The sequence below is a fragment of the Eucalyptus grandis genome, chromosome 9 (genome assembly GCF_016545825.1).
Source record: "Eucalyptus grandis isolate ANBG69807.140 chromosome 9, ASM1654582v1, whole genome shotgun sequence".
In the NCBI taxonomy this organism is placed as follows: domain Eukaryota; kingdom Viridiplantae; phylum Streptophyta; class Magnoliopsida; order Myrtales; family Myrtaceae; genus Eucalyptus; species Eucalyptus grandis.
In genome coordinates this window covers 27,924,205-27,936,034 of record NC_052620.1, presented here as the reverse complement: position 1 = coordinate 27,936,034, position 11,830 = coordinate 27,924,205, and the positions used below count along the sequence as shown (strand labels likewise).

The window sequence follows — 11,830 nt, the reverse complement described above, 5'->3', positions numbered from 1 at the left end:
TGCCCGATTGAACCAGATTGATTTCACAATGTATCAAAGGGTTCCCTCGAGCATTCGTTGGTTTTCGTGGGATTACGCGGTGGAAGTAATTGTGGAAAGAAAGAGTTAAGAAAGCATGATTCATCGACGATGACGTTCTTTGGGACACTAGTGTTACTGGAGTTTTTCCTCATGAACTAGAACAGAGAACTCCCTCTCTTTCCGTCCTCTTCTCCTGTATGCTTATTTTTAGGGTCTTGATATTTTCATTTCCTTATTGACTCCGATATGGAAATTATAACAAAATTAAAACTAAGAAAAATAAAAGAACATCAATTTATGTGGAAAACCCTTAACAGGAAAAATCACAGGGGAGAAGAAGCAAAATTCACTATAGAAATTCAAGAATTACAGGAGGTGGCTTTAGAAAATTAAGATTTTTTTATCTCAACTTCGTAACCTAATAACTTGAGAAAAATAATATTTATTTTGCTCCCAAGCCCTAATGTTGGCCCGAGCCTATAAAGAGTTTAAAACATAATTAATATCCATTTTACATTAAATTGAGTATGTTATCCATTGAGGGCTCCACTCTTGATTAAGAATTATTTCATACCTTTTTTTCTCTTACTTTTGTTTTAATTTTAATGAAACTACCGCTCCTTTCAAACAAAATATATTAAGGTTAAACACGGGATCCACTCTTGATTTTAAGACTAATGCTTATCTTCTTCTTTTTTCTTTTTTCTTTTGTTCCAAAAAATAATTTATTTTGTAGATAGCTACCTAATTATTGTATTTCTGACCAAAAAAACTATTTATTTTGTTAATGAGCTGTACATATCTTTTTTTTTCCTTACACTAGGATAAACTTGTAAATTTGTTTGAAAAATCGAAGTTGAAAAATTCACGACTTTGATGATAATCTTAGGAGATTAAGTAAAAAATATGCAGATAAAACTAACCTTATTTTACATCGGTATATGATTAGTGTTTTCTCATAATAATGGAGAATAAGTGAGAAGAGGGCAAACGTGAAGGAAAAAAGGTTTTTCCTTTAGTGAAATGAATTTAAAATAAGAAATAATCTCAAATTAAGAGTGGGACTCGCAAGAGATAATGTAATTAGTTTAATGTAAGATGAGGTATCATGAGTCAATAAGAAGGTATAAATAGCGCGAGCCTATTTTTTTTTATCCATTTGCCCCATTTGTTTTCTTTCCTTCGGAGGAATATTTGAGGCAAGTGACAGCAGTAATTACTAATTAATACTGATCTTCCTTCATGGCTCTATCCCGTACTATAATGGGCCGTAGAAGAGCGTCGTCCAATATCATAACCCTCCACCCTCGGGCCGGCCCTCCAAGCCGGAAAAGCACCCCCCCACCCCAAAACAAGGTCAACGGAGCGCGTGCGCTCTCTCCGACTCGGACCGCGCATTACTGGGGAGGGGGGGATGCGCAGGAGAGGCAAATCTCAAATCTCCTCGTCCCTGTTCGGGCGCTGTCGGAGAGTGTCGTGTTCGCAAGACATAAAAGAGTTTTCGACCTGCGACGATCGCCATCGTCGTATCATCGCCGAATGTCAACATCGCCTCTCCAACTCCCCAACTCCGACTCCCGACTCCACTGTCACGTCGCGTCCAATCTGAACTAAACCCATCATCCCATCCATCATCATCATCATCATCATCAAGAACCTCGAACCTCCAGATCGATCACTTCCCTCCGATCGATCCGTCCACGACCCGATTCGAATGGCGGCCTTCCTGTACCACGTCTTCTCCTCCTCCTCCCTCCTCTCCCTCGGCCTCTACCACTCCATCTCCGCCACCCGGAGCCACCTGAAATCCCCCTCCACCTACGCCGCCCGGCCTCACCACCCGCTCCCGCCGTCCGCCCACCCCCGCCTCCGCCCCCTCCAGCTCTACCTGGCCTCCCTCTGCCTCCTCGTCGCCTTCTGCCACCAGGCCCTCTCCGCCTCCGACGCCGACCCCCTCCTCAAGGGCTCCACCCCCGTCCACCGCTTCTCCTCCCTCCAGTCTGCCGCCGTCCTCCTCCTCTTCCTCCTCCTCTCCCTCTCCCTCCTCCTCTCCGACCTCCTCCCCCTCCCTCCTCCCCTCCCCCACGACCTCTCCTTCGCCCTCGCCTCTGCCGCCTTCTTCCTCCAGTCCTCCTCCTCCTCCGCCGCCGCCTCCGTCCAGAACTCCGACCTCCAGGCCAAGTGCGACTCCGTCTCCGCCCTCGTCTCCGCCCTCTCCTCCCTCCTCTGCCTCGCCCTCGCCTGCTCCCCGCGCCTCTTCGTCGCCGACGTCGCCCTCGGGGCCTCCTTCTGCCTCCAGGGCCTCTGGTCCCTGCAGACGGGGCTCTCCCTCTACGTCGACGCCTTCATCCCCGAAGGGTGTCACAAGCTGCTCGATGTGGTCAATGGGGTGGAGGGATCTACCAAGTGCGATTTGGAGGAGTCGAGGTTGAGGGCCGTCGCCATTCTTGATCTGGTGTTTGTGGTCCACGTCATGTTCGTGGTGGTCATCGTGTTGGTCGTTTACGCTGCCGTGGCTAAGAGCGTAGGCGTGAGGAGGATGGGGTCTTACGAAGCGTTGCCTACGACTGGGGATCGAGATGCGAATAACCATATTCAGATGAAGGCTTTGTCCGGCACGCAGGCTTGACTCGATCTCCTTTTTTTCTCTTTTTACTCTTAGCATTGTTGGGTATGAGTGACGAGCTGAAATGGAATTCGACGAATCCTTTTCTTTCGCTTGAGATTTTGGAAAAACACTGTAACCCTCTTAGAGTTAGAGGAGGGTTTCTCTTGTACACAAACTTGGCTTTTTATCTCGAGCCGTAGCTATGGTACTGGCAGTTGATTTTTGGTCTCTGTTACTGTCTGTCATCACTACGGTGCTTTGTGACCGATCCACTTGGCGATCATGGTGGAAATTATCTGCTCGTTCTAAGATTTGTTGTAAATTGACTGTGGTTCTGGAAGTTGAATTATCTGCTGACTAACTGTTTCACTCTCAACAAGCTGTGCATCGTCCCTCCAAAACCTCTCTTCTCATGCCAAACCTGGAGGATGAAGAGTTCTTCTTTCATTTGATGAGGCCCAATAGAAGCTTGCATAATAGGCCGATTATATTGTCGCCAAACCACAATGAATGTGAACTTATAATTGTCTAAAATTCGTGAACAATAGCAGATACTGGTTTCTATGCTCTTCTCCATGAAGCTCCTAGTCTCAGAAATTACATTAGGTGGTTCTGTATGGCTGAGTGAACTGAATTAGCGAAGGGACATGTGTATATCTTAGTGCAAGCCTCTTACTGACAAAAGAATACTTTATGGATGTTGAAACTGCTTTTCTTAACATGACTGTCGTGTAATATTAAGAAGGAAGAGATGGCGACATCTTTATGTTACTTAATTGCTGCCTTTGAATCTTTGGTCCTTCTTGTTGGGTCGGCAAAGTGCAAACGACCCATAGTTCCAGTATTCTGTAAATATAGCCAGCAAGTTGGCTCGTCTTGTTTATAGCTTGCATAGTGGTGCATGAATCTGGCTTTTCTATCTCTTGCGCCATTAAAGGTGTAAAGCTTCAAGTGCTCTGATCTTGCATTGTTATCATCTTTAGTAGTAGCTGGTGATTCTGCATGTGACCTATTTGAATTCTAACGTTGAAGTTTTGATCTACTTGTCCTTTATGCCTCCTTGAAATAAAGTTTTTATTTGACTGGGATTCGTTTCACATTCTTCATTTGCCTGCTATATTAAGTGGAGTATGCATGGCTCCAAGTTTACTAGAAGGAAAACATATGCCATATGTTGTTGGCAAGACTATCTGGATGCTTGATTGAGTTGCTTCAAGGTTTTCTGGCTGTTTGTGGATGTTCCTATATTTGGTGCAAAGATTAGACTCTAGGAGAGAGTGGGTTTCTTTATTTTATTGTTCTTTGTTGCTGCATTCAGTGAAAATAAAAGTGGATTACTCCTTGAGCATTTACTTTCTGCACTTGAGCCCATTTGAACATGCTTTAGGTTTAGTTCTTAGTTCAGCTTCAGTAAAACTATTCACTTGTTAGCACTTGACGGTGTGATATTGAAATTGATGCGCATTACATGACACACAGGAGATGACTGTTTGCATGTGTTTTTATGTGACTTCTTGCTCATTCGTCAGCAAAATGCTCCTCTGCTTTTCAATTTGGAAAAAGCTGCACAAAGACAAGATCTTTTACTAGATAGTATTCTAAATCAAAAATCCAGTGGGAGGAGTTATTCCATAGTACCTTCTTATGAAACAGTTGGATGTCATGCTTAACCAGAATAAGAGTGCATGTCCCCGTTCGCGAGTCTGTGGCCATTCTGTCTAAACCAGAGGCTAGTCCAACTACCATCTTTGTTTCCACCCTGATTGACATTACGAGGCAATTCTCTGAAGGGGTAATGCTATTATCATTGGTCAGACACCTGGATCAGGGTCGTCCTACTCTTTGGATCAAACCCTCTCTTTTGTCGGTGGCTTCACAGTTTGGATCTGTTGATTTTGTATCATGAATCATCAGGCTATGACCAAAGACAACCAACAGATAGATGATTCTGACCTTGAATTACTCTTGCTGGCCAGGAACCTTCATTTTATATGGTAATTTAAATTCTAGGATCTGCTTCCTAACAAAATTGCATGATGGCATGTAATATGAATATTTAGGAGATTGTTGAACATCCTGTGGAGTGGGTTTGCATGGATGGATGGACCATAGAATGATCTCTTTGACAGGTTCACCAGAGCATTGCTTCGTTACGGTTGCAGCCAACTGAGTCTAATTCTACAACCGAGCATTCTACTTGGGGATTGCAAGAAGCCAACTGTTGACCAGTTTCTGCTTCATGAGGTCTGGCAGGTATGAGTGGTTAAGAGATGATGCGATGTAAATAAATGATGGATGAGCAGAGGAATCATCGGCTCATTGCTGTCACAATGACAACATCCTGAGTCATTTCCACCATTCAATGTGTTGGATTTTTGTTTCTTCATCAACAGAGATGAGGAAATTTCACTGTAAGAACCAAGAAACTTCAATGCACTCCCTCTTCAAATTTGGATGCAAGCCAACAGATTTGTTTTCATCGATCAAGTCATTATTGATCGAGTCATTGGAAGAACGTTTTTGCCACGTCGCAAGTGAGCATAACAGGGGAACCAGTAGTTGCAGTGCAATTTCACCCAATGCTAGTTGCTCGATGTTATTAGAAACAAGCAGATGTTGTTAGAAACGAAACGACCAGACAAACAAGAGGATATGAGTTGGTTTCCTATGTCGAGGCACGCAACCCAGAAGTTTCACCTGTCTAAATGGGACAAGAAAGAGTTGACTTTTACATCTCGTGCTGTGCCTATATAATGCTGCCTTAAAACCATCATCAGCATCTCTCTCTCTCTCTCTAAGCAAGGAGGCGTTGATCGACTGAAGCATCAGGAGTCTTAGAGAGATGAACTATATTTGAATTCTCTCCCTCGCAGGCTTCCTGTCCTCTCATTTCTCAGTGTCTTCTCTCGAGCGAATGATACAATCCACCTTTGACTAAGACGTTGGGGTGACTCTCCCCGTCCCCAACCAAACCACACCCCCAAAAAAAAAAAAAAAAAAAAAACCCAACAACAACAGCGTAGATAGTGTTTACGATAATTGCTTATTGAACTTACAGGGTAAAAGGAGGAGAAGCCTGCAGGGACGGAATTCATATAAAGTTTGTTTCTCTTCAAAATGTTCGTCAATCTGGCCCCGCAAGCAGAATGGGCGAGCTTCTTGCAATTTGTTACAGCTTTTTGCTTGTGATAAGTTTTCTATTACCAAAAGATAGAATTCTGCAAAACGGGAATTCATTCATTAACCCTTATTTGGAGAACCAGAATAAACTGCACGTGTTAGGCGATGTGCATTGAAAATTAGTTTTTCGACCAACCCAATGAGGGAATTTTTTTGATGATATCTTCTCTGTACTTAAATGCAAAAGGAGGTATATTCTCATTAGGTACAAAAATATGCGATTAAAATACATCTCTATCCATGTGAATTGGTTGTCTTTTCTGATTCCGTAGTCAAACTACAATACACGTCAAGGCTTGGCTAGTTGATCAGCTATTATTTTGCATGACATGTACACTCATTGTGCGTATGTTGGTGTGGAATTTGCTATATTCAAAGACCAAAATACACATGATAGAGAAAATGAAATTCTGTATTAGTAAGATTTACAGGGAAAACAAAATTATGAGGAATTGAACATTGAACAATAAGGGCATGCATGTTTATGTTCTTTTTTTCTATTCATGAACAAATTTTCGGTTTTTTTTTTTGTTTTGGGAACAAAAAGAACAAAAATGCGTTTGTTTGCGTTTTTGTTCAAAATCTGTTTTTTTGTTCTCGAAACAAAATTGAAACGGAAATGAGAAAAAAAAAGTTATTTTTTGTTCCGAAACACTTTTGAAGAACATTTTTCTCTCTCCTTTCTTTTCTTCTCTTCTCTTTTCTTCTTCTTTTCTTCTTCTTTTTTTCTTTGGCCGGCAACGCCGTCGAGAGTCGGCCGACCTCGCCGGATCCGGGCGAGGCCAAGCTCGCCCAACCAAGGTGAGGCCGAGCCTCGCCCGCACCGACGACACTCGGCCTCGTCGGATCTAGGCGAGGCCAAGCTCGCCCGGCCAAGGCGAGGCCGAGCCTTGCTCGGCCATGGCGAGGCTCGGCAACCACCAAAAGAAGAAAAAAAAAAAGAAAGGAAAAAAGGAAAAATAAAATAAAATTATTAAAAAATTAAAGGAAACTAAAAAGAATATAAATTTATCGTTTTATTCATTTTTTTCCCGGAATAAGTTTACCAAACGTATCTTTCTGGTCAAAAATTGTTCTCCGGAACAAAAATAATTTTTATTTCTGTTTCCTAGAACACTTTTTGAATAGAAACACAAACAAACACTCCTAAAGATCCTAAAGATCCATGAGAAGAAGATTCCCAGTCTCCCAGATCAGGTAACATGAAAAGCCTTGAGCAAACTGACTGCTTTATTTTTATCATTTTGCCCAGAACCAGCCCAACGGCGGTAAAGAGTGCCTTTCCAACTTGATTTCAGGTGCGTCTCTGCATGACGAAATTGCAGCTAGCTGGTAATAGAACGATCTTCACTCGTAGCAAATCGGACGTTCAATTCCATGTCCATGACAATATTCCGATGTGAGGTTGCAGCAGAAGTGCATGGACCAGGATCTGAGGATTATATTTACATGCCAGGGGACGAACCGATCATTGCCGTCCACAAGAATAGCAATCCCATGAGCAAAATTTACATAGAAGACGAGGCTGCAAACACAAGGCATTGCTCCATGAACCCACGTTTACTTGTTACTCAAGGCTTCGGTACTTGGAAGAAGTTGAATTTCATTATTTAGGAATGATTTAGGGTGCATTTGGTTGAACTTTTAGAAAAAAATTTTTTGAAAAAATGCAAAGGACTTTAAATTAAAGGGGTTTTTCAAAATACAAATTGTGTTTGTTAAATTATAGTTTGAAAGTTTATTGTGAAGTACCTTTGAGTAAAATAATATTTGGATAGATTATATTTATAAAGGATTTTGGTGATTAAGAAAAAAAAAAGAAAAAATTATCAAAAAAATAAACTAAAAGAGTTGGTTGGCAAGGCAAGCGGTCGCTAGTGGTCTCGGGCAGCCCCTAGAGACAGCGGCGAGGGCCGCTTGGGGTTGGGCGACCCCTAACGGTCCTTCGCGGAGGTCGCCCGACCTAGATCTGGATTCGCCAGAGGTCACGCAATCTCGCCACGAGCCAAATCTAGGTTGTCGGAGGTCGTGCGACCTCACGGCAATCAGATTTAGGTCGCCTAAGGTTGCAAAACTAGGTTTGGATCACCTCGATCGCTGCGAGGCCGAGCGACCTTCGGCAACCAAATCTGGGTCGCGCCTGAGGTCACGTGACCCAAAGCTAGGTCGCTCCGACGCAACTCATGGGGACTTGCCGAGGTCGCAAGACTAGCTAGTGATGGTCACCACGACCTCGCCGGCCTCTCAAGCTCATCTCTAATCAGCCACACGCCGCTAAAGAAGAAGATGAATAATAGACGTGGGGCTTTCAGCATTTCCAAAGCAAACTTTGCTTCAAGGTAGATTTCAAAAATGAAACCAAACGCCCAATATTTGGGCTAAAGATCCTTGAAAGCCCAAAGTTCCTTTGCAAAGCAATTCCAAACACAGCCTTAATTACAATGATCCTGGCATTGCCAAAAAGCCATAAGACCGGAAAAAAAAGGAAAACAAGAACCTTGCTTACAGAAATGCGTATATGTGTAAATAATAATGTTTTTCTCAAGGAAAATACAACAAGGTCATGAACCAACAAAGGTCGTCTGTATCTTTTGGCTTTATCAGTATGTCATCTTTCTCCTCTTGTGAACTCCCGCAAAATAGAATGTCGTATGAGCATGTGGACTTCCAGTACTTTGCACCAACTTAAGTTCATAAGTTAAGCCCGTTCATAAAGAGTTGGTGACATCTGTATCTTGTACAACTGTAATCAGGAATATTTGGAGAAACATCAGTAAGAAAGTGGGGAAAACACATTGAACCAAGCAGATTTCATTACAAAAGTATCCCTGACCTGATGAAGGTGCGGTCAAATAAATGGTAAACTTGTGGGGGACTGAAGATTTCTGCAGTGATGGGCAGAAATTATGAATTATGGCTCATGGATTTGTCTTTCAGCCATTCCTGAAAGTACGATTGCATCTTGTCTCTAGTAGAAGCATTCCCAACATTCACAGTCGGAATGATCTTGCTTGGCCTCAAAAACTGAGAAACAGCAGATTTTCAGTTATATACCAAACCCAAACGTCGAACTTAAAGAGAACAAGTTCATGAAAAGATAATGACTCTGGAAGCATACCTGCACAAACTCCCGCAATTCTGTAAAGCTGGAGTGCTCACTATAAGGAACTCCTGCAAAGTGCCAAATAGTGGTCAAATGCTGTCTATTTTTGTCACCAGATCTAATACATTGTCAAAAGAAGATATCAAATCTTTTACAACCAATTTTCTTTTCCAACCCCCTCCAAAAGAGAACATACATTTACAAACCGAGAGGCCAAACTATGCTCACTGCAATCTCTAACTTATTGCTAAAATAATAAGATGTGCTTTGGAACTACTGATGCAGTTTGCAGCTTGTGCAGTTCCAGTTTACCCGATAAACATGACATCAAATCTCACCATAAATGGTAACTTTGCCTTTGGAGATGGGTTTGATTAGGCTCAATTGTGTACGCTCGGAGTAGGTCCAACCTGGGGAAATGGAATCAAGGACCATAAAACAGATTGCAAAAGAATTTGTCTCAATAGGTTTTTAACTTGTGTATGTATATAGCACTACCAGTTGGTCGGAATGCCAAAACATCTGTGTATTGATTCCCATAAGACTTCAAATAACTATCAAGGATCTACAAGAAAGACATTAGCGTCGTCAGTTATGTGGGAAAAAAGGAGATAAAGATAAAAAGATGACATCTAATCTTCAAAAAGCTAGGCTTAGGATCAAACTTCAAACCGCAGGGATGATATAGGCAGGACATGAAGATTTGTATCCTTTGGATTCGAGCTGATCCTCTCGGACAGTTCAGACCAGTTGAAGGACTGCAGGATACGTCTCCGTGATGTATCTGCGTGGATTTTAACCTAAAGCAGCAACCAAAATATACTAAGGACTTTTTTGTTAGTAAATTCTTATTTGTCCTACGAACTGATAGTTTAATGGAGGCAGCAGAACTCAAAATATCACTAAAAGCTAGCTCCAAAGATTATCTACAAGAACTTACCACCAAATGCGTTCCATGTGAAAAAAAATTTGAATTCAATCAGCATCTCATCATCAGTGCATGACAAGGTAACAACATGAAAATGGTAATCCTTTTACCACCTATCCCCAATGTGGAGAGATGTCCAGCAATTTTGCAGAGATATGTTCAGCGTTCTGAGGTCGATGGGAAACAATACTAGCAATGGAAGCTATTCGAAAGAAACACGCTGGTTCTTCCAAGTGAGCACAGACCACATACACCAACTGCACTTGCTTTTTACGTTGGGAGCCTTGTGGAAGCGGCATATAGACCGTCAGACTTGGGTTAAACACGACATATCTGTGGCCTAATATTTGACTGGTGCTTGCTTCCCCGACTATCAAGATCGAGTAAGGCAAACCAGTTTATCAGACTAGTGTTATGTAGCAGACTTATAAATCAGTACTGCTTCTCAGATTTGGTTCTGTAGTTTGTATCGTGACCCCAGAAGAATTGAGACTATAAACTGCCTACTTAGTATTCCAAACCACCACATGACAGATACAGTTTGGGAGGCTTTATTTGCCGACACTCTGAAACAAACTAGTACGACAAACCCACCTGTAGAGCTTCTGTCAAATACACCTCACAACTTGGATGCTAATTGCTCTGTGAAGTGCAAATGTGTTATAAAAAGAGGAGGGAGTGCATTGCCATACCCCTAATGCCTTTGAAAGAGCAAGGTAGACACATTCTTTCCCAATGCTATAAGCCCCGACAACAATAAGGGTCTTGGGCCGCTTTTTGAGGAAGTCATTAGAAACTCTGACAACATAACTTAGTACATCTTCTTTGGAAGGGAACCTGAAAAGGACCGATTACAACAGACACTTGGAATAAACAAGTTGTTTGCACACAAGTTGCAACCAAAAAGATGTCTGTCAGTTATACTCTGCAGACAAGTGTCATACTTGTATCTTGGATTGCAATAAGTCGTGTCCAGGTAAAGCACATCAACTCGTTGGTTTGCAAGAAGAGGGTAAGCTTGCATCAGCTTTGAGGCTCTAAAGTCTCCCGTGTGCAGGTAGCATTGACCATTTGACAGACGAAAGTGAATCAAAGCTGCACCGGGACAATGATTAGCTTCTAACAGTGTGACTCTAACTCCTCCTATTATATGCTCTTCGTTCAATTCCAGAGGCCGGATAAACCTGCTTACACAGGAAGCACACAAAACTATTCTGAGTACACTCTTAACACTGTGCTGTGCAAAGTGGCAGAAACAAATGCTTCTGGAGTATAAGCACGAAAGGAGAGAAACAGGAAAAAGAAAACAAAGTCCGGTTCTCACAATGGATCGACATAGAGACACATTCTAACAAGCCGAGCGGTGAGAGGAGTGCAGTAAATAGGGCCGTGAGACCATCCTTTCCTAAGGCCACCATAGTGATCAGCATGAAAATGGGTGAGAAAATATGCCGAACATCCTTCAACACAGCCATAGCGGAATGCATCAACAGTGAATGGCGTCCCTGAGAAAACACCAAAACATCTCCGTTACTATACATGATATAGGAATGTCACTCAGGAGCCATTTTCGATCAACAAATTCAACCCAAAAAATAATAAGTTTCTGCATTTGGGGAACGATCGACACGGGTGTGTTAAGTACCCATTAATAAACCAAATTAACTCTCGCCCCGCAAGATGTGCATCCATCGGGTAAAAAGAACAAATTATTGAGTACTGAGTAAGTCCCGACCTGGAATCTTTTTGTAGAAGGGGCAAACTCTAGGCTGAGCCACCACGGCCCCACCATTACTCCCCCCATTCAATCTCCTCGACCTCTTCTTCGCCGGAGGCAGCTCCGACTCCAAGGGAGCAACCTCGCATCCTCCGTCTCCAGCCCCTTTCCTCTTCAAACCCCACATCTGAGAAGATTGGCCTGCCTCGGCTCCCCGGCTCCGATCTCTTTCATCTTCACCCCCCATAACTGGAGAAGATTGCCCTGCTTCAG

General features: G+C 42.6%; 2 protein-coding genes across 2 annotated transcripts; one reads left to right on the top strand and one right to left on the bottom strand.

Moving 5' to 3' along the window:
• Positions 1 to 1,399: 1,399 nt before the first annotated feature.
• Positions 1,400 to 2,951, top strand: LOC104419083. The gene has a single exon (XM_010030612.3). The coding sequence runs from the start codon at positions 1,736 to 1,738 to the stop codon at positions 2,648 to 2,650; it is 915 nt and encodes a 304-aa protein (XP_010028914.2). The 5' UTR covers positions 1,400 to 1,735; the 3' UTR covers positions 2,651 to 2,951.
• Positions 2,952 to 8,288: 5,337 nt separating this feature from the next.
• Positions 8,289 to 11,830, bottom strand: LOC104419082 (DNA cross-link repair protein SNM1). Its single transcript, XM_010030610.3, has 10 exons — positions 11,576 to 11,830; positions 11,165 to 11,345; positions 10,785 to 11,024; positions 10,533 to 10,677; positions 9,578 to 9,712; positions 9,411 to 9,477; positions 9,251 to 9,322; positions 8,928 to 8,980; positions 8,643 to 8,833; positions 8,289 to 8,552 (listed from the first exon to the last, which is right to left on the bottom strand). Exons 1-9 carry the CDS (start codon positions 11,802 to 11,804, stop codon positions 8,714 to 8,716), a joined length of 1,242 nt encoding a protein of 413 aa, XP_010028912.2. The 5' UTR covers positions 11,805 to 11,830; the 3' UTR covers positions 8,289 to 8,552; positions 8,643 to 8,713.